The sequence below is a fragment of the Lupinus angustifolius genome, chromosome LG20 (genome assembly GCF_001865875.1).
Source record: "Lupinus angustifolius cultivar Tanjil chromosome LG20, LupAngTanjil_v1.0, whole genome shotgun sequence".
Lineage (NCBI taxonomy): Eukaryota > Viridiplantae > Streptophyta > Magnoliopsida > Fabales > Fabaceae > Lupinus > Lupinus angustifolius.
Genome location: NC_032028.1, coordinates 4,343,979 through 4,369,965, shown reverse-complemented (window position 1 = coordinate 4,369,965; position 25,987 = coordinate 4,343,979). Strand labels below are relative to the sequence as shown.

Sequence of the window (25,987 nt, the reverse complement as noted above, 5' to 3'; positions counted from 1 at the left end):
CAATTGGTCTAACATGATCAGTAATGTATCCTGATTTTGCCGCCCTTATCACTATTTTTTTATAGGCCCAGTGTGAGTTGTGACAATATTCGACCCATAAAAATTGGATTTGTAAAATCATGAAACAAGATTAAGATAGTAGAAGTGAGTTCCTGTATTCATTAAGGCTGAAAAAAGAAGGTACTCAGAACAAAGTATCCTTTGTGTATGCATGGAATAACTCTGAATAATGCCATATGAGTGAATATCCAAGACTTTTACTAACTTGATCATTTCATAGATATTATGGAGAGAACGAGAAATCGTGGAGTAAGGTGGCTCATTATTCTTTTACGGCAATAATATTATGATTTTGGGAGTCTCCACAACAATATCACAATTATAATTGTGATTATATCGACCACAATTTCCTGTAATTATAATAAACACAATATTACAATAATTTAAAACACTACTATCAGCATATGGCTTCAACAAGAGAATCAGTCATTGATATACCAAAAAATGAAAAAGTCACACCATGGCAGCACCTACTAGATATCCTATTTTTGGCTATGTTTCTGTCTGTGTTGTGTGCAATATTGCTGCAAGATTTCATACCTTGGGTGAGGTTGTTTAAATTAAATAACTAAATAAATTGTTGCTTGTGTTTAAGTGTGTTATGGAAACGTTTGGTGTGCATATAATCCACATCAAAAAATGTGTCATGGCTGATGCTGCAGATGGCTGCTCCAGTATCTTATGACAATATATAATTATGTTCAGCCGAGAACTCTATTTAATCCACAAGGCGTGTAGTTGAAAAATAAAAGAAAGGAAAGTGTACAAAATCTCACATCAACTGTTTATAATATTATTGGTGTCTTGGAATGGTTGCCTCAATAATCAGAATGTAACTAGCTGCAAAAGGAGAATGTAGCATGTAGACGTTGTTGATTATTGAGACTATTGGAAATTGGAATAGCAATATAACATATATTGGAATTTCAAATATATTTTTCTACTTTCATGGAATCGTGGAAGGAATTGCCAACAACTCACTATCCTTTTTCTTCTTTGTGACTAGTGAAGACAAAAAGGGCATGCATAAATACAAGATTCTTAATTAAAATGTGGGGCTCACAAATATAAAACTTAAGAAAATTGGAGCTAGGGATATAGATGTAACTCTATTCTGAATTGAATTATTATAAACAACTTTGAAGTTCAGAACTCAAACTTGGGCATGTATAAGAGATAAAATTGGAGTAGATTGTTCCATAATACATGAAAATAACCTTGTCCTGTTCTGTCCCTATATACTAAAATGTTTGGGACAAGGTTACCAAAAAGTCATATTCTGACCATAACTACACCCAACCTAGTTCCTTATACAACCACAGCCAATAATATTACCATTTCATCCTTGTTCAGTAACCTTAACTCTCCACGCAATCTTTTAGTAGCAAGAAAATTGCATGCTCTTCTTCTTGTCCTTGGTTTTTTTCACCCAAATTCTCCTCATAAATCTCTTCCTTCACAACTTGTTAATGTTTATGTTAACTTTGGTTCCCTTCAACATGCTTCTTTCACCTTTACCAACCTTCCCAACAAGACCAACGTTGCATGGAATGCCATGCTACGTGGCCTTGTTGATGTTGGTCACTTCACTCAAGCCATTCAGTTTTATCACTCCATGCTTAAAAAGGGGGTCGCCCCAGATAATTATACATACCCACTTGTCTTAAAGGCTTGTTCTTTTTTGCATTCACTTGAATTAGGGAGATGGGTTCAGCACACAATTCAGTATAATCAATTGCATTATAAAGCTAAGCCAAATGTTTATGTTCTGTGTGCTATGATTGATATGTTTGTTAAGTGTGGCAGCTTGGAAGATGCACGTAAATTATTTGATGAAATGCCAGTTAAGGATCTGGCTTCTTGGACTGCTATGATATGTGGAGCTGTTTGGAATGGCGAGTGTCTTGAAGCGGTTTCGATGTTTAGAAGGATGAGATTACAAGGTTTGAAGCCTGATTCAGTGATTCTAGCATCCGTGTTACCTGTGTGTGGAAGACTGGAGGATGTGAAATTGGGAATGGCATTGCAAGGTTGTGCTGTGAGGAATGGCTTTGACAGTGATTTGTATGTCTCGAATGCTCTTATAGACATGTACTGTAAATGTGGTGATCCATTGGAGGCACATCGCGTGTTAAGCAACATGGTTTATAGGGATACAGTTTCTTGGAGTACCATGATTTCTGGCTACTCGCAGAATTGCCTATACAAAGAGAGTTACCAACTTTATATCAGAATGGTAGATATAGGTTTTAAAACAAATGCAATTGTTGCCACTGGTGTTCTTCCTGCATTGGGAAAACTCAAATTGTTGAAGCAAGGAAAGGAGATGCACAACTATGTGATTAAAGAAGGGTTAGTATCAGATGTAGTTGTAGGTAGCGCATTGATTGATATGTACGCTAATTGTGGGTCAATTAGGGAAGCAGAGTCAGTATTTGAGTACATATCAGATAAGCATATTATGGTATGGAACTCACTGATTGTAGGGTATAATTTAGTTGGTCATTTTGAGTCAGTTTTTTTAACCTTTAGAAGAATATGGGAAGCTGAACATAAGCCAAATTCCATTACTTTAATTAGTGTGCTTCCTATATGCACCAAATTAGGAGCTCTAAGACAGGGAAAGGAAATTCATGGTTATGCAACCAAAAGAGGTCTGGGATTAAATGCTTCTATTGGGAATTCTCTGATAGATATGTACAGCAAATGCGGATTTCTAGAACTTGGAGTGAAGGTCTTCAACCAGATGATGATAAAGAATACCGTAACATATAACACTATGATCTCTGCTTGTGGAACTCATGGCCTAGCAGAAAAGGGTTTGGCATTCTATGAGCAAATGAGAGTTTCAGGAATTAGGCCAAATAATGTCACTTTTATTGCACTGTTATCCATGTGTAGTCATGCAGGTCTCGTCGAAAGAGGTCGGCTGCTGTATAATTCTATGATCCGTGATTATGGTATTGAGCCAGATATGGAGCACTATTCATGCATGGTAGATCTTCTTGGTAGAGCAGGAGATATTGATGGAGCATACAAGTTCATTACAAAGATGCCTGTGATGCCCGATGCCAATGTTTTGGGAAGCTTACTAGGTGCTTGTAGGCTTCACAACAAAGTGGAACTTGCTGAGCTCCTTGCACAACATATTTTCCAGTTAAACTCTCATGATTCAGGTCACTATGTTCTCCTTTCAAATTTATATGCGTCTGGCAAACGATGGGAAGACATGTCAAAGGTGAGAAGAATGATGAAAGATAAAGAGTTGGAGAAAAAACCAGGAATTAGCTGGGTTCAGGTCGGCCACCACATTTATGTTTTCCATGCTAAGAGTACATTTCATCCAGAATTTGTGAAGATTGAAGAGACTCTGAATGGTTTATTGTTGGTGATGAAAGGTGAAGATAAATATGCTGGTCAATCCCAGAATTTGATCCAATGTTAATGTACAATAGTTTCTGATCAGTGTGTGAATCTAATGTTGTTACCACAAACTTCTGTCTCTACTAAACCCTCTTCACACTGCTCTTTGAATAGAGACCAATAATTAATGAGACTAGTATTGTGGCAGATCAGACTGTTTAAGATCCAACAATCTCAGTGTATTTGTTCTAATTTGTTCCTTGCAAAAAAATAATAATATAAATTCAATCAACCACAAAAAGAACAAAGCTCATATAGCATTATCCATAAAATCAATCTTGGGAGTTGGAACTTGGGAGTAATAATGTTTATTCAACCCTTTGTTTGTCCTATATGATTTTTTTAACCATTGCCCTCCATCATGGTTATAAGAAGATTGGGCTCCTCTAAATTGCATCTTTGCACTTTACAACACCACATGACCTCTTAGATATTTTTTGGGTACAGTTTAACTTTCTTTGTAGTTGATCAGTTGGCAAGCAACAAATGCAATTATTGGGAGGGTAAAGATAGAGACCAGACCACTATTCCTTGTGGAGGCAGAGAGGCTAAGATGATCAAACTTTCAGCACCATTTTGCAGAATGCAGAAACAGTAGCCTTGATTTGTCCCCCCAATGGAAATTCAATGTGTCGAAATTCAATGTGAAGTTCAGTTATTTTATATCTTTTACTAAAGCCTTTTGGTGTTTTTTCCCCACTTGAGAGAATTGTTCAGCTCAAGACATATTTATCTAGTCAATAAAGTTATTTTCCTATAAAAGGGGGGGGGGACTTACTTTTTGGTACAAACCTCTTGGAAATTTCATCAACATAAGTCATGAATAAGAATTACTCAGTTTCCTAGCTATTACATTTGAAACATCAATCTTTACTGCATATTAACCCTATCCATCAAAATAAAAACTCTTGGGAACTGAAGCTAGATTCTCTCCTAAGTTGGTAGCTATATTTGTTGGGTGAATTGGTTGTGTAGAAGGATTTCCAAACATAGGCATGGGCATGGGTGGCATTTGGTTAGGAAAACCAAACATGCCAGGTAGCAATGGAGGAATAGGGTACTGAGGAATGTTTGTTCCTGGCCTGAAACCCATTCCAGCTCCCAATAAGTAATGAGCAGCACTAGGTAACATCATAAGAGGCATATATAATCCTCTACTCATTGACATAATCTGCATCATAACATAAAAATAAATGAAGCATAAGGACAAGGCATAAAACAATTTAATTACTGGGATAGGCCTAAAGTTATCACTTACCTGTAACTGAAACTTCAAGGTCTTAAGATATTTGATGGCATCATCAAGCATTGAAGCTTGGTCAACCTAAAAGACATACAATATCAAAGTATAAGATTAAAACAAATGCAACAAGGACTAACTATCAGAAAACTTATATGCTTGCAATGAAATAACTAAAGAGATTTTTCCACCTTATTGCAATTAGGTATGAGCTCTTTTAATACACGCATCTTCTTGTTGATTCTATCTCTTCTCTTCTGCTAACATCCACAACAAAGAGTTAGACATTACTAGTTAATATAATCTCCAAGCACTTAATCTCTTTAACTGTTTTTCAAATGTTTTCTCACCATTTCATTTAATCTCTGAATCTTTGTATCCCTTCTTCTCTTGACCCGGGTGTGTTTGCCCTCCCATGCAAGCTTTTCCTTCACCACTTCTTGTTCTTCATCATTCTGCACCAAGTTTATTTAATCTTTATGTTCATTATGCTAATGACAAAGGGTGCAGAAGGTGAAAATATAGTGCAGGGTTCCACTTACATCACTTAAATATGTTGACTCATCAGTCTCCTCATTTTTCATGCTACAAAGGTTTGTGTTGTTTGATGCTCCAAGAGAGCATACAGAAGAAGATTGTAGCAAGCATTCATTACAAAAGGTAGTAGCAGCTTTTACCTTTGCTCCAAGTCCTTCTGAAGTTGAGGTTTGGTTATAATATTGTGCATGGGAACCATGAAGGGCACTTTTATAACCTGTTGTTTCAGAAATCTCATCAGGAAGTGGTTCCACACTTCTTGCAACAAAGGGTACTTGATTAGATGTGTCAGAAACTAAAGGTGTTTTCCCTTTAAGTTCTCTGAAACCATGTGATCCTTTAGATGAATCAATCACTACTGATTCATGATCAATAGTTTTGCTACTAGTAGCTGTTTTCCCAACCTTTGTTGCTTTAATATGCTCCATACTTGCTAAAACTGTAGTATTATCTGTTGTGGCACTGTTTTCGTTGTGAGTAGATTTAAGAAACAGTGGAGGTCTTAAAACATTTTTTGTTGCTGGTGTAATTTGGTTTGAATGAATCCTTGGTTTCTTGAGTGGAGTTGAAGATAAACAGTGTTGTTTGAAAGGTGTGAATATGTAACCACTTTCAGTAGCAGCTGGTCTTTTATTTGAACCTCCATGCACAAGAACTTGGCCATTTTCCCATACCAGCTCATGTGAATCATTGCCATAACTGGAACAAAAAATCACTCACTTTAAGTGTAAACTCAAAAGATGGAAAAGAGATAAAAAGAAGATTGTAAAACTTACATGGAGGGTGGATTGAAGGAGCTTCTTGTCATCTCTGCTTGGGTAGAGTCAAGCATCTTCTCAGCCATTGAATAATAATAACTCAGGTGCTAATAGAAGCTAAGGTGCAAAATATATATTCAATTCCTAATACCTATAAAAGTAAAATATGAATATGATAGTATCCATATGTCTTGAATGGTATGTCATTTCTTATCGTGAGCCAATCAGAATGATATTTATTTTTACAAATATATTTTATTCATGTAACAATATGTGAATGATATAATGATAAAGAATGAAACATTATTGAAAAAAGTGATCTTTCTTCCTAATAAATGAGGTAGAGACTAATATAATAAGATTCAAATACTTCCTAGCCATATAATTATTTTCAAACAACTAATCATTGCTTTATATTATTATTATTTATTTTACAAAATTAACTTTGAATAATAAAAAATGCCAATCGATAATTAAAAGTTTTAACAGTCTTTTCATACATTATTGAAATAGTTTGACTCTTTTTTTCTTAAATGTGAACACAAGCTTTAACCTCAAAGTATCTAGCATCTTTCTAATCCATGTTTATTAAAAAAAACATATATAGGGATAAGATCTAAAGATGTTTAGTATAGTTTGAGAAATTTTTTATCATCATTGTTGAAACCAAGATAAATTACATGCAAGGCTCATATTCAATTTATCGTAATTGCAGACAAAACAATTGTAATTGTAATAGAATAATAGAAATAACAAGAATATTATAATAAAGGCAAGTATTTAATAATAGAGATAATAATAGAGATTAAGAAGACTATTATAATAGAGACAATGATTTGAAGAGAATGTGAGACCCATGCTGGGGCTTGATGGAGTCACCATGAATCCCACCCCCACGTACGATACAAGAAATTGAATTTGAACACGAGAAAATGTATGAATGGTCACCCGCTTTCACGTGATACTCACATTGGGATCACGTGCCTGGGCATTTTCTTGTCTGTACTTTTTTGTGTTAATAACTTGGATGATTGATTCAGCACCACATACTGAAAATGATAGAGTGCTTCACAATAGTACACTCGATAAGATGATTGATGTTGACAATCTCATTCTCCCTTCATGTAAATCAATATATATATTTCTAGTTTATATATTCAACTTCCCAATATCAAAATTATTTCAAACTGACCCGTCACCAACCACCCTCTTCAGTCTCCATCCCTAGATAGAATAGAAGACACTGCCATTAATTGAAGTTTCCTCTTAGACATTTAAGTATTTTCTAATTGAAAATACTAACAGCTTAGTAGAATCGGGAAAATGTTATCTTGTTCAAATTGGGACGAACTTAATCCCAAATCTTAAGTCTAAACTTGAGTTGTTGAGTTGTTCCTACTTCAACTTCAACTTCCTCGTGTACTTCTGGGATCCTACCAAATTTGGTAAATCACTTCCGTGTATCACATCACTTACTTTTTTGGGTCTAAACCATGGGTATTCTCAACAAAACAATCTTGCTTCAGTGAGTAATATGACATCACTTGATTGATGCTTTTAATATGATCGAAATTAAATCCTAGTACTGAGGTATAAAGTATGTCGATGAACTATGAAAATATGAAGATGGGCCTAGAAAAAAAAGTCGTTGATGTAACAGTACGAAGAATTTGGGATAAAAACGCCATTAGACTTTAACGAGAGTTGATTTACCCATTTCAATATAATTCCAGAGACAGGCAACAAAGTTTTTCTAAACTCAATTTATATGTGCACCCAAATTATTGTAAAAGTGATGATCCTCATATAAGTAAATCGTATATGAATTTTCTCAACCAACAAAACGTTGGTCTAGTAGTGTAAGACTTCTTAAATCTCAAGTGACCAAAAGGTCAAAGCTTCGATTCGTGGGAGAGACAGTCACGAATCCCAAAATTGGTTAATTCCTTACCATAAAGTGAGAAAATATCATTGGTAGTAATAAAGGAATCAATGTAGTTATGTAGATTCTACACTTAGTGGTGGGGCTGAAAACGAGCCAAACCAAGTCGAATCAGAGTTCTTTTGGGTTCAGCTCAAAACTCGACTCAAGTTTGATACGAGTTATTTTTTTAGCTCGAGTTCAGTTCGAATTGGTTTATTAACTCAAATAATGACTTCATTTTAAAGAAATATTATTTATATATATAATAACAATAAATATAAAAAATAAATGCATGGATCATAATATATACATATATATAACTAACTAATAAATCGAGTTTCAAACGAATATCAAGTTGATTCAGTTCATTGTCAACCCTACTTAGTGACACTTATTTTAACACAAATCTTGTGTAAACGGATTATATTGTGATAGGAAATATACGAAAGGGGAGTGCACTTCATGTAATAGGAAGTATATTAGCAAAACTTTCCTTTTTTAGTAAGTTGCAGTTATGACAATTAAAATTGTTAGCTATAAATAGCAAGTTTTAACTGTTTTGGGCTTAACTAATTTTTTTAGAAAAACCAATTAATCTCTCTTGTATCTTATTCTTCTCTTGAATAATATACACTCGGGATCCTCCATTTCTATAGGAATCCCCTGATTTTTGTTCTCTAATTCTTCGAATCGTTTACAATTCCTAGAATTCTTCTTCATCCTTATCGATTGGTATCAGAGCGGGTCCTTCCTTGGCTACACGAAGTAATGGCAGAGTTAACAAGAAGTCAAGCTTCGTTGAGGGAGGTGGAGGAATGGTTGGAAACAAGAATTTCGGCAAAGATTGAATCAAAGATGATGGAATTAGCTGGTTCTATTCAGAAATCTTTGAATGAATCATTGAAGGTCACGATGGAAGAATTAATGAAAAATACATTGGATGAGTCAGAAGATTCGGCTCGATCCAGAATTGGCACTTCGGGTGAGAAACGACCTCACTCCCATTATTCTTGTGGCACACGCTTATCCCAAATTGATTTCCCTCGTTTTAATGGGGATAATGTCAAACAATGGGTTTATCAGTGTGAAACGTATTTCTTGATTGATGGCACCCCTGAGGAAGTTAAGGTCAAATTAGCAATAGTGCACTTTGAAGGAAGAGCTTTGCAATGGCACCATGCTTTTGTTAAGTCTCTGTGGTCAAATTCTTGGCTAATGTGGGGTGCGTATGTGAAATTGTTAATTGACAGGTTTGGGGAGGTGTGTGATGACCCTATGGTGGAGCTTATGAATTTGAGACAAAAAGGATTTGTGGCTGAATTTCATGACGAGTTTGATGCGATTATCACCAGGTTGGAACTGTCGAAAGAATACACACTCAGTTGTTTTTTGGGGGGATTGAAGTAGGAGGGTCAAATGATGGTGCACATGTTTCAACCTCAGTCAGTAATGAAGGCATTTTCGTTAGCAAAGTTGTATGAAGCTTCTCAGACTTCCAGCTCCTTATTGTAATTTCCACTCCAGAGCAATATGGCTCCTAGTTTTCCCAAACAAAGTGTTCAGGTCAAACCTACACTACCAGCTGAGGCACCAATGGATGTGTTGAGACAAAAACCCAAGATTAATAGAAGTTTAACTCCTGCTTATATGAATGAAAGAAGAGAAAAATGATTATGCTATTTCTGTGATACTCCTTATACACTAGAGCATAGCTTGTCCCATAAGAAATTGCAGCTTCACGTGATGGAGATTGAAGACATTGATGCAGATGAGCTTGAAAAGGGGAGACAATGGAGGAGGTTAGGAGTTTTGGTGATCCACAAATCTCTGTGAATGCTCTTACTGACATGGCTAGTTTTAGAACAATGCGAGTAACAGGGCACTACAATAAGAAACCACTGCATATTCTTATTGATAGTGGAAGTACTCACAATTTTCTAGGCATTCAAAAAGCTAGATCTTTGGGATGTAAAATTGATCAACTGGAGCCTCTAATGGTAACTATGGCTGATGGCAATAAGCTGCAAATTTCAGCAGTGGTTAAGGACTTTTCTTGGACAATTCAGCATACGAAATTCATTTCAGATATGATGTTGATTCCTTTGGGTTGTTGTGATGTTGTGTTGGGTATAGAATGGTTGGTCACACTTGAAGATATCACTAGGAACTTTGATAGATTGACTATGGATTTTGTGGTCTAGGGCAGAAGACATGTGCTCAAAGGTTCTTCCAATAATTGTGTTAAAACTATAAGGAAGTAACAATTGCAGAAGGTCTTGACAGACGGGGTACAATTGTCTATGTTACAGCTATGCCCTCAGGATGGAGGATTGTTGCAATCACTCACTACTCATGCAGAACAAACTATGTTATCAACCCAAATTACTCAACTACTAGACAACTTTGTTGAAGTTTTTGAAGAACCTTCACAGTTACCTCCCATGAGGGATGGCCACAATCATCAAATTCCTCTTTTACAGGGCACAAATCCAGTGAATAAGAGGCCTTACAGGTATGCCAAGCATCAAAAAGACATCATTGATAACTTGGTGCATGAGATGTTGCACTATGGGGTAATTCAGAATAGCTCAAGTCCATATGCTAGTCCTGTGGTTTTGGTGGGCAAAAAGGATGGATCTTGGAGACTTTGTGTGGATTATAGGGAATTGAATAAAGCAACTGTTAAGGACAGGTTTCCTATCCCATTGGTTGAGGATCTTATGGATGAACTTCATGGCTCAACAGTTTTTTCTAAGCTAGACCTCAGAGCTGGTTATCATCAAGTTCGAATGAATCCCTCTGATATTCAGAAAACTGTCTTCAGGACACATGCAGGCCATTATGAATACTTAGTTATGCCCTTTGGTTTGACAAATGCTCCAACAACATTCCAAGGACTCATGAATGCGATTTTCGATCAATTCCTTATGAAGTTCTTACTAGTTTTTTTAATGATATCCTCATCTATAGCAAGTCTTTGAAGGAGCACCTAGAGCATCTCACAAGAGTTTTGTTGCTAATGAGGGAAAATAGGTTGTTTGCTAAGAAGTCCAAATGTTTTTTTGGAGTCTCCAGGGTGGAATATTTAGGCCACTTTATTTCAGAAGAAAGAGTGGCTACAGATCCTGCAAAGTTAATTGTTGTCAAGGAATGGCCTCTGCCTCAATCATTAAAACAATTGAGGGGTTTTTTGGAGTTAGCTGGTTACTACAGAAGGTTTGTGAAGGGTTATGGTGGAGTAACCAAACCTCTCACTGAAATGCTCAAGAATGACAACTTCTGTTGGACATCTGAAGCAAAAAATGCATTCCTTCATCTCAAACACCTCCTTGTAACAACACATGTCATTGTTATGCCTGATTTTTCTAAGGTGTTTTTGGTTGAGGTTGATGTTTCCGGGACAGGGTTGGGTGCTGTGTTGATGCAGGATCATCACCCTATAGCTTATATCAGTAGAGCATTGAGTCTCCAACAATAATCTTTGTCTACTTATGAAAAGGAATTGATGGCAGTGGTCTTTGCTGTACAGAAATGGAGGCATTATTTGCTCAACATGCATTTTGTGATCAAGACTGACCATAACAGTCTCAAATATATGCTTGATCAGAGGTTGACAACTGCTTTTCAACAAAAGTGGCTAGTCAAGCTTATGGAATTTGACTTCACAATTGAGTACAAGCAGGGTAAGGATAATGTCGCAACTGACGCACTCTCAAGGGTGGAAACTTGCAATGCTCTTTTGGTACACAAAGTGGACTCTGTTTTAGTGGATAGAATTAAACTATCTTAGGAGAATGATGCTGGTTTGGTAACATTGAAGGAGCAACTCCTCAATAATCATTCTTCTCATAAGCACTACACTTGACTGCATGGTGAACTACGCAGGAAGGGTAAGTTTGTTATTGGCAATGATGCTCAATTAAGAGAAGACATCTTGAAATGGTTGCATACCACTACTGTAGGTGGCCATTCTGGCAAGCATGCTACAACTCATAGGGTCAAATCTGTGGTATTTTGGAAAGGTTTGAATAGAGATGTCAAGGCCTTTGTAATTAGATGTCCCACATGTCAGCAATGTAAGTATGAAACAACTGCATCACCAGGGTTGCTTCAACCACTCCCTATTCTAGGTCATGTGTGGCAACACATCACTATGGATTTCATAGAAGGATTGCCCTTGTCTGCAGGAAAGCAAGTCATATTTGTATTGGTTGATAGGTTAAGCAAGGCTGCACATTTCATGGCCTTAGCTCATCCTTATACTACTGCTAATGTGGCTCAATCATTTTTGGATAATGTCTTCAAGTTGTATGGTTATCCTGACTCGATTACAAGTGATAGAGATCCTGTTTTCATCAGCAAATTTTGGCAGGATTTGTTTGCATTACAAGGAGTGCAACTACAATTATCTTCCTCTTATCATCCTCAAACTGATGGCCAAAGTGAAGTGGTGAATAGATACTTAGAAACGTATCTGAGGTGTATGTGTTCTGATAATCCTCAAGAGTGGATGTAGTGGTTATCTTTGGCAGAATGGTGGTACAATACCATATTTCACACTTCAATTCAAGCTACACCTTATGAGATAGTGTATGGACAACCACCACCAATTGGTCTTCCTTATTTACCTAATGGTTCTACGGTTGAATTGGTGGATAGAAGCTTAAGTAAAAGGGAGGAAAGGTTGCGAATGTTGAAGTTCCATTTGAGAAGGGCACATGTCAAATGAAACAAATTGCTGATAAACATAGGTCTGACAAAGAATTTGCGGTGGATGATTTAGTTTATGTAAAGCTGCATCCCTATAGAGAAAAATTCAGTGGAAACTAGAGTGAATGCAAAGTTGGCTCCTAAATATTTTGGTCCTTTTCGTGTTGCTAGTAAGGTTGGCAGAGTAGCTTATGCATTGGTTCTTCCTCCTCACTCGAAGATTCACCCAGTATTCCATGTTTCCCAGCTTGAAAGGCATTTGGGCTCTGCTGTTACATCTACTACTCTTCCAAGTTCTGTCTCTAGTAGTGCCACACACAAAGAACTAGAAGCCATTCTGGATAGGATGACAGTGAAGAGAAGGGGTCATGCGGTGACAAAGGTGTCGGTGAAGTGGAAACATCAGTTAGTAGAGGATGCTACTTGGGATTTCTTTTTTTATTTGCAGAAAAAGTTTCCTTCCTTCCATCCATGAGGTCATGTTTGTTCTTCAGGGGTATTGATAGGAAATATATGAAAGGGGAGTGCACTTCATGTAATAGGAAGTATATTAGCAAAACTTTCCTTTTTTAGTAAGTGGCAGTTATGACAGTTAAAACTGTTAGATATAAATAGCAAGTTTTAACTGTTTTGGGTTTAACTCATTTTTTCAGAAAAACCAATTACTCTCTCTTGTATCTTTTCTTCTCTTGACTAATATACAATCGGGATCCTCCATTTCTATAGGAATCCCCTGGTTTTTGTTCTCTAATTCTTCGAATCGTTTACAATTCTTAGAATTCTTCTTCATCCTTATCATATTGGCTGTGGATTAATTATCGTCCTACTATCTTAGCAGTGCAGATAACACCTTTTTTGTGCTGTAACTCTCAGTAAAATCTTAAAACACAAACAACATGCGTTTGAAAAATGTGAAAAACCAGGATGGTTAGCCCGCCAAATTGAGAGTGGTAAAATCTGAATGATTAAGGAAAAATAACAAGCTTGGGATGTTTCCCCACAAATTAGGCATAATAAACCCAGTATGTGACTATTATAAAAGAAATTTTAAGTGGAATTTCCTAAACCTAGCGAAATTAACTGTTTTATGCCATAAGGGAGAAAGTTCCTTTATATGTAGCATCACTGAAAAGTTGGGGACAAAAAGATAATATTAATCAGTACATAGTAATCTATAAAACGATACTAGTCCTAAGGGTCTAGTGAAATCTCATGGTGCGCTTCTGGGAAAAAGTTCCTAAATTGCAATGAATCAGCAGAAAAGACATCAACTTATAATACCATCTTCTAAACACATAACTATAACTTGCTTCAATTGTAGCAGTTTTCCCCTCGCCATCTGCAATCAATTAGAAGGATAAAATCAGTATTAGATACAAAAGCTCTGTCTCCATTTGCAAAGGCAGTTAGCAGCGCTGTGAAGAAATGACAATCAATAGAAGAAAAAAACTAAACAGCAAGAATGATTAGTGCTCAGCTGGACTAGCAAGATATGAAGTCCTAAATCCAATGAACAATGCAACGGAGTCAGAAAGAAACTAGTGAATTTGACATGCGATCTTTTTGCCAGTTTGCGGACTATTCTCCCACCCGATAGATGACTAATCCCACAGGTATGGTCAGACACCTAGGCGGAGTGAATCAAGTCTCTCCATTTAGACCAAAACACGCATCAATGTGAAGCGAATTTTATGCAGTCTCCACAATGCCTGAGGTGTGCAATCCATGTGATTGACTCTATTCTCAATCAATATATACATCAAAAAGGTTTCAGTGTGATTGGTCTTGCTGCCAGTGATTCACATATAACTTTACAATATAGTATAAGTACAATCAACGGTGTATCATTGCATCAGTACACTTTTAATCCCAGAATCAAACTATTAATTAATGACTAACAACAAAAGAAGTGAAAACCGAGGGTTAGAGTATATAGCTAGTACTAATAACAAATACTTGCCTCGTGGGTGGCTGAGATTTTCCTTTGAGCGTCATTGAGTTGCATCTCCACTGCTTCTTCAACATGTGATAGAAGCTTCTTATGTGCAACTCCTGTTAATACAAGTTCTATTCAGCATCGAGCCTCAACGATAAGGTTGTTGCTTAATGACCATAAGGTCACAAGTTCAAATCCTATAAACAGCTTCTGCCTCGTGCACTCTACCGCCCTTTTTTAACAAGAGACTCCTAAGAACTCTACACAACACTAATCCCTAAACACCCCCCAAAACACACTTTATCTTCCATTAATGTGATGTGGCATGAGATAGTCATGTAAGAATAATATACATCATATCCTCATTTAATAGCTCAATGAGGAGTAGCAAGTTACTTATTAGTTACTCAATCGACATTCGATCAGATCCTAACTAACAAAGAGACCATTGCTTCATTCAGCACAATGACCCTGTCCCACAATCTGTAGCAGGAGATGAGACAGCAATGGCATTAACCATTTAACAACAACTACCAAATGGCCACGGCCATCCACCCAAAGTTTGTTTGCATCGGCAAACCACTTAAGCCAAAATAAAACTATAGAGCTAACAGCCACAAATTTCTACAGGTTATTCAGGGCTTAGGCTTACCTCTCAAGTCCTAACTAACAACTACCAATAAGTAAAATTGTTAGTATTGTAACAGTTTCAGTCTAAGCTTCCTTTCAAAGAAAACTAAATTAAACACTATACCACTGAGTTAATATTTCAAAGACCTATTTACCAAAGAGGGGGTCAGGGCAGATATCTACATTCAAAAGACGGGAAATTTTCATACTTTGCTTTTCCATGGCTCCCTTGATTTCTATCTGATCTGCATCAAGAGCTTCAACAGTGCTTCTACAATCCTGTAGATGCAGATTAACCTCTTCCTTGAACTTATCATATATCAACCTCAAATGTTTCTGCTGGTCTACATGTTTGTTAGGAAGAGGAGAAGGTCAGTAACAGTACAAATAGCCATATTACAAGAAAAGAGCCATTAAGAAAATAAAATAAGGAAAACACAGCATATGAAATTTAGTTGCAAATATATAAAATGCAACATACAAAATATGGCAGTACTCAATGTTGGGTTAGTAAAACAAATTTTAAGAATACTAAGTGGAAGACCCAATACAAGGACATAAAAGAACCACACTAATTCTTTGTCTCAGCCTTTTTCCCTCCTTATGACAAGTAATTTTATTACTTCCTCGCTACTGTTGCCCTGATATATGCTTCTTGGAAATAATATCTGTTTGTCAAATCAAAATTTCTTTTGGACGTCAGACTGTCAGGTACTGTTCTTATAGCTAACTTTACAATAAGCAAATCGTTCCTTTATTATGAAACTTACTATTTCTACCAAGACATATCTGACTTATTTGGATCTGTCTCAAACTTATAAGCACATTTTTATTCTATAAAAAGATCATCTATTTATTTAAAGATCCCATCTAGAACAGGGTATTACTTTCAAAGGATTTAATTTCTTAACTAAAATAAAAAACTTTTAATACTTTCTTTTCTGGGTAATTAGGAGGATCATTCAGATTAAGTAGAAGGTTTTAGAACTTCTCAAAGAATATTAAGTTCACATTGATTTATGAAGTGATAAACGGTGTTGATGGAGCCAGATGATGATTAGTGTTAATTTCTCCATTTACACAGAAGTTTTTGGAACTTAAGCTTAAAAGGAAAATATGGAAAAGATATACAGCAGCTAGATCACAAGTTTCAAAACATAAATATATTTAAGTAAACACTGAGCTAGAAATTATGTTACCCTCAAATCTTGTTTCTAGTCGTTTTCTCTTTGACTTACTGAGACCTGTGAGCTTCCCTCTGAAACATTTTTTTCAGAAATGCATAAAAACACTAGATATGAGAATAATAAAAAACCATCAGTCGTCTATAAGTACATGTCTGTTTGAATCTGGGAATGGACATTCTGCAGCTGCAGATGTATCTCTTCAGCAACAGACTTTAAGATTTCTGAGGATTTCTGACTTGTCATCGACTTAAGTTTGGTCTTAAGCTTAACCAATTCTGAGGCAAACAGTTCAACAGCCCTAACAAGTTGTGAAGACTCAAACAGTTAAAAGATAAAGTAAATATGAGAAGTATTTTCTACTTTTCCTGACTCATTAATCAATTGTCATGGAAAAAATATAGTCACCTTACAAATCCATCTTGGTTCTGCTCAGAAGCTTCATCAATTGAATCACTTTCCTCCGATCCTAATCATTTATAGAAAAATGGAGATTACAATATAAAGATTGCATACATCAGAATAGCATATTAAGATATTATATATCATGTACAAAAGTGAAGCTCTGCCTTTTGAAGATACTGAAGCTGGACTTCTATCACTCAATTTAATGCCTTCATGTTTGCGCATCCTTTTGACTGGACGAAGCGTAAAACTTTTCCTGTCAGCAATATGTCTTACTTTTGCACCTACACTTACACAATTTAGATACAACTAAGAGAGTGGCTCTGCCTTGAAAGAACAGGGTAGAATATGGGGGGCATAGAGTATTTGGTAATGCAGATAGTGCAACCGAAGTAAAACCAAGAAAGTCATCAGATACCTAAGACGCGGGGATTTGGAAGAGCATGCTGTGCCACATTCTCTGCTAACAACTATATATGATACTATTTATTATTCCTGGCCTAAAAGGTTCAATAGTGTATGTTTCATCCATCACTACGTTAACCAACCCACTAGAAAAGCCACACACAAAATTGCACTGAGATTGTACTGGTACAAGAAAGAAACTATCACTGTGTACATACAAATCTCTGTAGCACTCGACCTCTTTTACAGTTTGGAAGATGGTCCTTTCAAAATAAGAAACTGAACAAACAAGTCTCACAATGCATACGGGCTAGTGGACACATTCAGAAGGTCATTCTAAGGCTGTTTAAGCATCAGTAACAAGTCATGAAAGAGATATATACATTATAATTTTGTATTCCTCGGAATTTACCTATGAAAAAACACAAACTTGTGATATGAGTGATTGAAAATTTTGAAAAGAAAGAATAGATTCAATTCGTACTAAAAAATGTAGCTGTTGAAAAGAAGTATAACAAGTTCTGGGAGATGTATCCATTGCAACTTAATTAATACACATGTGAGTGGATATATTCTTCTTTGCTGAAAGGCAAACCTTCTTGGGATCCTGAAAAATTACTCTCTTCAGATGATGAATCAGATGACCCATCCTGCTCTTCTGTCTCTTTAAAGGGGGGTGTCTCTTGTGTCTCTTTTCCGTGAGTGGAATACTTGAGCCCCTCCATATCCTGAAGTCTAATTAAAGAACAGCAAAAAGAAGAAACACACTGTACCTAGCTCGAGGCAAGAAGACAAAAAATTATCAACTTGAGACCCTAAGAGATAAGGATACAGAAGATTGCTTTTGTTCCCTTGGCCAGTCAAATTCGGGTTCCGGAGTCTGGAAAGTCCTCAGATTCCGAATGGCTCCCAGAGAAAATCTTTCACTTGATACTGGACTGCTAATATCATTTGCCTTTTGGTCTGTTTTCGCTGTTGGACTAGGAGAAGAACTTAAAACAGGTGTGTTAAGTTGAAGTGTAGGACTTCGCAAATTATCTTGTGACTTAGCAACATTCTGTACAACTGGATCACTAGTGTACTCTTGCTGGTTTCCTTTTTCTGAAACTTGAAGCTCTTCACGCATATCTGTATTGTTTACTGCCGGTGGCTGGTAATATACTTTTCTTTGGTTTAATTTTGGTTTTGGGGGGCATTTTGTCTGATGATCAGGTAAGCAACTGCTAAATCCTCCCATTTTATTCCCGAGTGAAAATGTTACCTCATGATTCAGTGGTAAATCAGTCTTTGAAGTGTCTCGATTAAATTTATCTGCAATGTCATTTTCAGTGAAGAAGGTCTTATGTGGCCCAACTTTGGAATTCTTTCCCTGACCTTTTTCCTTCAAAGACATTGAAGAACCATCATTTGGAAAAGTATCTCGCCTCCCAGTCCATTTTCCATTAAAGGAGAATATACTTTTATCTGGACAATCCTTTGCGTCTATTGAAGATGGGGTATTTTTACCTTTTGCCTGTTGCTTTTTGGAAGGCATTCTTTTTCTAGTCACAGAACGAGTTACAGGCCTCTTAGGAGTACGGTCAGTATTTTCTGAATCAGTTTCTATAGGATCCGAATATTGTCTGGCCTTCACAAATTTCTTATCCTTCAGATTCACAGGCTGTTCAAGTGGCAATCTGTCCTCACCCTGGCCCTTCTTTCGAGTTTGCGAATCTGCATGCTGAATCCCAGGAGCTGACATAGAAGTGGTCCCCAATATTTGGCAAAGCTTCATCCTCAAATTTTCAGTATTATTTTCGAATCTAGTAGTTTTGTTTTCTGGCTTGGTTTTATCAGACTCCGAGACTTCCTTCGCAGGGATGAATGTGAACTCCTCTACTCTTTCAGTGGTCTCGTCCTTCCTTCCCTTGCTCCTGCTAGTTTCTCCATCAGACTTCTTCTGGTTGTCATTGCTAGAAGTAAAAATTGAAATCTGATTTGACTTTGAGAAAAGCTGAACCGGATTTTTCCCAGCTGCACACTCTTTTTCTTTTAGTTTGTCTCTCTCAACAGCAGAGGCTAGTAAATTAAAGGCTTGGTCGGGTTGAAGGATGTCATCGGAATTAGTTGTTCTTTGGTAAAAGGGTTTAGGTATCCAAGAACACTTCAAAGCTTCTTCTGGGCCTTCAACTTTCTTTGTATTAAAGGAAGTTGTCACTCTTTGAACCTTGCTTATTTCTCCTATGAAATTTTCCACATTAGAGATTAACCTTTCTGTATTTGCCACAATAGGTCCATTATCTTTCGTGATTCCACATCTTGTGCTACCTTTTGAATCTGCCATGACTCCAATAGAAATTTTCCTTGATTGACTAGACGGAAGAATGTTGCTGCCAAAACTCCGACACTCACTTGTTCGATCCTGAATAGACATGGTCCATATACATGAATATCTTCAAAAAATCACTCAATATTAGAAGGACAGCTACTGAAATCATAATTGTTAGTAGTCAAAAATCACAGATAAGGGCAACAACAACCATGCCCCAGTCCCGCTAGGTGAGATCGGTTACATGAATCATATGATGTTATATTGCTCTATCATAAATCATGTCACATACAAACTGTTCATATGATGATCTCTAAATCCTTCTTAATAACCTTTTTTTTCCACAATTTGCTTCAAATATTAAGAATATTCAAACTGCATTTGCATCAGATTATCAGACACGTGTCAAGCACAAATCAAACATAAACCAAACAACATTTTACTGGAGCGGTTCATAGCGATCACTGAGCAATAAACCCAAACAAAGTAACCAGCTACGAAGTTTCACATATTATTATAAATGAAATATCTAAGAACATAATAATAACAATAACAGTGAGCTAGTGGCCAAATTAAGTCAGATCGAAAAAGTGGCGGGATCAAGGGTTCCAATTCTTACATCATGCAAATTGTGCCGCACTTCATTATCCATTGTTAGTTGCAATCTCAGCTAAGTACGAACACAATTAATTGACCTGAAAAGGTAACAAACAACAATCATAAAGGAAATACAGTGTAAAAGGGAAGAAATCACGCGTGACCCAGTTCAAATGCTCGGTGACCCAAAGGAGCAAAGCCTCTGTCTATTCAAGACAGCGTAATGCGATGATTTCTCTCAGCAGAGTTTGCAATACAGAAACAAACAATTAGTTTCGAAAGTTCTAACAAGTAACGACTTAATAAGAACAAAATAAGTAACATGGAAAGTGGAAATAAAGAGAAATTTTAAAATTAACTTGAAGTGGAGCCAAACGAAGTAGGAATTGGAACTCACCGATCAATTAACAAACCCTCGAGAAAGAGGAATTGAAGAATTCAGAGAGGACACAGAAGAACCTGCATGGAAAGAAAATCACTAACTATAATTCTAAGTTTGATCTGAAACAATGTTAACAAGGGTGAATGAAGCTGTGAATGAAAGGCGAAAATGATGCGAGCGGAGAGAAAATGACACTGACGGCGTTACTCTTCTCCGATCGTCGTAAACCTCCGTTTTCGAAATTTTGAGAGAGAAAGAGCGTGAGGAATTCGAAATGAATAAACTGAATTTGTGTTGGGATAGCTACATAACAAAAAGGCGGGAAAGAGAGCTGTGTGAAGCAACATCACTGAGCTGGTTCGTTGCGCATGACTTTTCGTTTGTGTGGACCATAACACCCCTACATTTAAATCACAATTACATCGTATTTTATCAACAATATCATATTACTATTATTATTTATTAGTCTCTATTACCTTTGTTTACACCGTATTTTCTTACTTAGTAATGAACAATTTTTATTTGGGGTGTGTTAGTCACTTCCTACAAGTGTTTTTTCCAAGGAATTAAATCCTTAAATAGTCATTTTAGGAATTAACGGAGTCTTAAACAACTAGATCAATATCTTATTAATAGTTTCTACTTTTTTTTATTTTTAATGAGAAAGGGGGTCAATATATTGAAGAAAGAGTAAATTACACTGATATTCCCCTGAGTTTTAGTAAAATTACACAAACCACCCCTCAATTTTATACACCTACACAATCCTCCAATAGTTTTTATACTTTCCTTACACTAATAACCTCTGCATAAGAAATAAGTGTAAACAAAAAATGTGATAAAGACAATTAAGTTAAACAAAATATGATATATTATGTAGACAAGTCTAAATAATATACAAATCGATATATCTTTATTATTTTTAGTTACAAAATGCATCAACAATTCTAAAGAAATATTGTTTAAATCGCTCTTATAATATAGTGTAACGAACCAAAAATAATAAAGAAATATTGACTCATATATTATTTGGATTTGTCTCTATAATATATCATGTTTTGTTTAACTTAATTGCGTTTATCATATTTTTTGTTTAAAAATTACACTTATTTCTTATGCCGGGGTGGTCAATATAATGAAAGTATAAAAACTATTGGAGGGCTGTGTAGGTGTAGAAAAGTGAAGGGTGGTTTGTGTAATTTCACTAAAACTCATGGGGTGTCAGTGTAATTTACTACTGAAGAAATGAATAGCAAGGATTGATGACTTGATGTGTTGAGAAAATGATGTATTTAATATTTTCATTGGAGATAGTTTTAATTTTTTATAAAAGCTAACTTTCTTAAAATCCTAATGTGTCCGTACGCATATAATATATTAGGGAAATTGATTTTCAAATAAAAACTCTCTTATTATTTTTATAAAAAACCTACTTAGAATAGTAAAAGATAATATAAAATTATGTAGTATTTATGTTCAAATTGATCTCATATATTTGGTTTATATTAAGGGCAAATATAATACAATTCAATTCAGTTTGAAGAGTCGCATATTACTTGAGAATTAATATTGGATAGGTATGTTTACTATATTTAAATGAGATAAGTTTGAGTTGAATATTTAAGGTAAAATATAAAATAAATTGTATCAATCTCACTCATCCTAGACATAAACCCAAGTGTTATGCTCTCATTATCCATTTCACATTCATTAACTAGAATATCAAGAATTCAAAGAGAAATTTTTTCCTAGAGACTAATATAACACATCACTTTTAAAGACAGTTAATAGAATAATGACAACTCATAAAAATTAAATTAATTAAATTTTAATATGAAATAGATAAATTAAAATAAGTATTAATTTTTAATCTTATAATCTTCTTCTCACTTATCTCTTCCTTATTTGCCCATTCTTTTATGCAGCAACTTACCTTTCATCTCATTTCCTCATTTCAAATTTTCTTCTTTCTTCTTCTTGTTGAAATACATTGTATCATGTAAATAATAGTGTATGTAAATATGTGAGATTGTATGATTGGGTTAGTTCTAACTCTAGTGATTAGCTTCTAAGAATAAAAGGGTTAGTTGGAGTTAGTTAGTTTTGTTATGATAATTAGTTTTCTATCCTTTATATAAAGGATTCAATGTAATTTTGTATTCAATCCATTTCAATATTCAATGAATAAAACTTTTTTCTTTCATCTTTCTTAATTCATCAAGAAATATTTTTCATGCCTCCTACCATTTTAACATAGTATCAGAGCGATAATTATTGTTTTGATGGCTTCCGCTTATGCCTTTCATCTTCTTCACTTTGTTGTTGCAATCTTTACATTGGTTGTTGATTGCTCACATTTGAGTTTTGGTACATATAATGGTGGCTGTAATTCAACATCTACGATTCTTGCATCTAATATTTCTAAAAGTGGCTTAGAAGAGAAGTTTGCAGTAGTTGGTGGTCCTTCTTCCCAGTTCTTGGATTCCATGGAGATAAACAGCAACAACAACAAAAAAAGGTTGGAAACATATACAGTCTTCCAGAGACATCTCATCCAAGAGCATGAACTTTACACTCACAAGGATCCATCACAAAACCCTTTCTCATTCTTTCTTCAAGGTGAATTTTTGTTTACAGTTTGGTACTTACTTGGGTGAATATGTGATCTGCCAAGAACCTCTCCACCTCATACTCAACGTTCTTTTACTCACAAACTCTATGGTGGTAGAATCCTAGCAATTAGGTTTATCAAAAATTGCACCATGTTTTCTATAGTTCTTTCCAGGTTTCTTCTTCTTTATCATTTTCTTCAAGTAATTAATCATGGGTGTGCCATCAAATATTTTTGCATTTCCTCAAGAACGTGCATATTTACGAAAGAAAGGCTTTGGGTGTACTTCCACCATTTTATGAAGATACTGCTAGAGCTATGATTATTATACATGTCGAGGATGCATCCAGAAGTCCTGATGAAGGGTTGAATCCTATATCATATGTATCTTTATTTTCTATTACTCCTGGAAAATTGAACAAGAAATTGTATCTTTCAAGAATATGTTTGCTAATTTTCGTAGGGAGTGCAAAGCTACCACAACTATTAGTGACATTTCTCCTCATTTGTGCTTCATATGTCTATTGCATTTGGCAAATAAGAAAGGATTGAGCATTCAAAGGGGCTCTGTTTCTGATGATCTTGACATACACCTTCCACATGTTGATGATATTTCAAGTGGAACAGTTTAGATACTTAATCAATATTTTCTCCCATCCAGGACTTAGAAAATGGTTTGATGAGATTTCACTTATGAATCAAGTCCAAGAAAGCATTAACGCATTCTCATATTACCCTCAATTTCACTCATACTCTATTTTGTTCACCCCTCTCATAAACGCACAACATTATTATAGTGTGTTTACACATCTTTGAAGCATCTCATTAGGATCAAGATTTTGATCCGTTCTCTCTCTTTCATCATCAATGGTTGGTTCGCTTCTGTTCATGATGGTTAAGCTCAGATATAACTTCTGTCATGGATGGTTAAGCATTGGATGGGTAGCTTCTGTCCATAGTGGTTAAGCAAAGATATAGCTTCTGCTATGGATGGTTAAGCATTTGATGATATAGCTTCTGCCGTGGGTGGTTAAGCGTTGTTATTACTTCAAATCAAGCTTCAAATCAATTCCAAGCTGGGAGTTCAGAATATTCACTCTCCAGTTTGAGGGGGCTGTTGAAATATATTGTATCATGTAAATAATAGTGTATGTGAATATGTGAGATTGTATGATTGGGTTAGTTCTAACTCTAGGGATTAGCTTCTAAGAATAAAAGGGTTAGTTGGAGTTAGTTAGTTTTGTTATGATAATTAGTTTTCTATCTTTTATATAAAGGATTCAATGTAATTTTGTATTCAATCCATTTCAATATTCAATGAATAAAACTCTTTTCTTTCATCTTTCTTAATTCATCAAGAAATATTTTTCATGCCTCCTACCATTTTAACACTTCTCCCCACTTATCTCTTCCTTATATGCACATTCTTTTATGCAGCAACTTACGTTTCATCTCCTTTTCTGTTTCTTTTCTCGTTTCAAATTTTCTTCTTTCTTCTTCATATATTTCTTCTTTCTTTTTCCTTTCCTTTTGCATTTCTTCCCTTTCTCATTTTTTTTTCCAGTTATTTGTTCATATGTTCTTCTCTTTCTCTTTCTTCTCTTCATATGTTCTTCTTAATTTGTGTTGGGATATAAAAATATTAAAGTAACTTGGCTTCTGAAATGTGCAAGGTGTTTTCTTTTTTTTCCTTTTAATTTTTTACACTATAAGAAAACTAAAGTCACTTGGCTTTTCAAATGTGCACAATCTATTAAGTACTTGAGTTCTTTCATGTGTGTATTATTAATTATTAATTATTAAAAAATGAACACTACAGTTCCACACTAAATATAGCATGTATGTACAAAATTGATTATGGAGATAAGAAAGAACAACACAACTGAAATGAGATTGAGGAAAAAAAGCTAATGTGAAGTTCCTATTATATACCAGATAATATTATATATCAGTTCCTAAGTACTCAATGTCAAATTCTTATAAACAAAAATTAAGATTATTCTCCTCTCAATAAGTGATATATTATTCTCCATCAATTATGCAAGTTTAACAAAAATACAAGCAAGATAATATAGCAGAATTGACATAATGTTATTGTAAAATGATTACAATGTTGAAATTGTAGTATTTAGTTTTCTTCCGGCATCTAAATAGTTGTATAAGTTGATCATCAATTCTTGAAACATGGTTAAATTATCATGTTTTAGAGGATATGAATGACTAAGAAAATGTTAGAAAACAGAAAAGGGAAACTATGTGATGAAATAAGTAAATGAGATTGATGTACACACATTAACAATCTGTAACAACTTAAAGGAATCATCTATTTATCAATCTGTATTAGGCTTTATTGTTAAATAGAGCAAATTTTTATTGCTTGAACATTCAACATTAGATTAAAATACCATACAATCATTCTCAATAATATTACAAAACTAGTCTGCATTTTTTTTTCAAACATACTCATTTTGTCATTCTCATTACAAAACTACATTGACAAATATACTATATAAGAAGATGACAATAAATACATAAGTTCATTTCATAATTGTTAAATAATGCACTCTAGTATTAGCATGGTTTCTACTCCCACTCTCATCTTGACTTGTCTTTTGCCTCAGAGCATGGGGTCTAATGCACTCCCACTCCCATCTTCACTTGTCTTTTGCCTCATAGCATGTGGTCTAATCGGTGTTGGTCCAATATTTTGCATTCCAAATGCTAGTTGCAGAATCTGTGGACTGCAAAATGGCATTAGAGGTGGAGCCATTTGAGGCATGATAGGTGGAGCCATTTGAGGCATGATAGGCCTATATAGTGACATTGTACTTGATTGCATACTAGAGCTATTGATATAGTAATTGGTATCACAAAACT

The 25,987-nt window shown here is 35.3% G+C and overlaps 3 protein-coding genes across 7 annotated transcripts; 1 reads left to right on the top strand and 2 right to left on the bottom strand.

Annotated features, from left to right (window-relative positions):
* LOC109335222 (putative pentatricopeptide repeat-containing protein At3g01580) lies at positions 1,223-4,173 on the top strand. Its single transcript, XM_019571337.1, has one exon. The coding sequence runs from the start codon at positions 1,307-1,309 to the stop codon at positions 3,503-3,505; it is 2,199 nt and encodes a 732-aa protein (XP_019426882.1). The 5' UTR covers positions 1,223-1,306; the 3' UTR covers positions 3,506-4,173.
* On the bottom strand, positions 4,268-6,155 carry LOC109335282 (transcription factor APG-like). 2 transcript variants are annotated; one of them, XM_019571413.1, is made up of 7 exons: positions 6,037-6,155; positions 5,266-5,959; positions 5,074-5,178; positions 4,915-4,980; positions 4,742-4,807; positions 4,590-4,654; positions 4,268-4,553 (listed from the first exon to the last, which is right to left on the bottom strand). In XM_019571413.1, exons 1-7 carry the CDS (start codon positions 6,102-6,104, stop codon positions 4,370-4,372), a joined length of 1,248 nt encoding a protein of 415 aa, XP_019426958.1. In that variant the 5' UTR covers positions 6,105-6,155; the 3' UTR covers positions 4,268-4,369. The 2 variants fall into 2 exon arrangements, with proteins under 2 accessions (XP_019426958.1, XP_019426957.1); XM_019571412.1 differs by having other exon boundaries at positions 4,269-4,654.
* Positions 13,598-20,804, bottom strand: LOC109336807. Of its 4 annotated transcripts, XM_019573641.1 has the most exons (12): positions 20,699-20,804; positions 20,140-20,215; positions 19,520-19,613; positions 18,045-19,432; positions 17,807-17,940; positions 16,972-17,093; positions 16,811-16,871; positions 16,554-16,703; positions 16,418-16,476; positions 15,428-15,562; positions 14,613-14,704; positions 13,598-13,991 (listed from the first exon to the last, which is right to left on the bottom strand). In XM_019573641.1, exons 2-12 carry the CDS (start codon positions 20,170-20,172, stop codon positions 13,920-13,922), a joined length of 2,340 nt encoding a protein of 779 aa, XP_019429186.1. In that variant the 5' UTR covers positions 20,173-20,215; positions 20,699-20,804; the 3' UTR covers positions 13,598-13,919. The 4 variants fall into 4 exon arrangements, with proteins under 4 accessions (XP_019429186.1, XP_019429185.1, XP_019429184.1 ...); XM_019573640.1 differs by having other exon boundaries at positions 16,972-17,091; positions 17,808-17,940; positions 18,045-19,613; XM_019573639.1 differs by lacking the exon at positions 20,699-20,804 and adding an exon at positions 20,477-20,498 and having other exon boundaries at positions 18,045-19,613.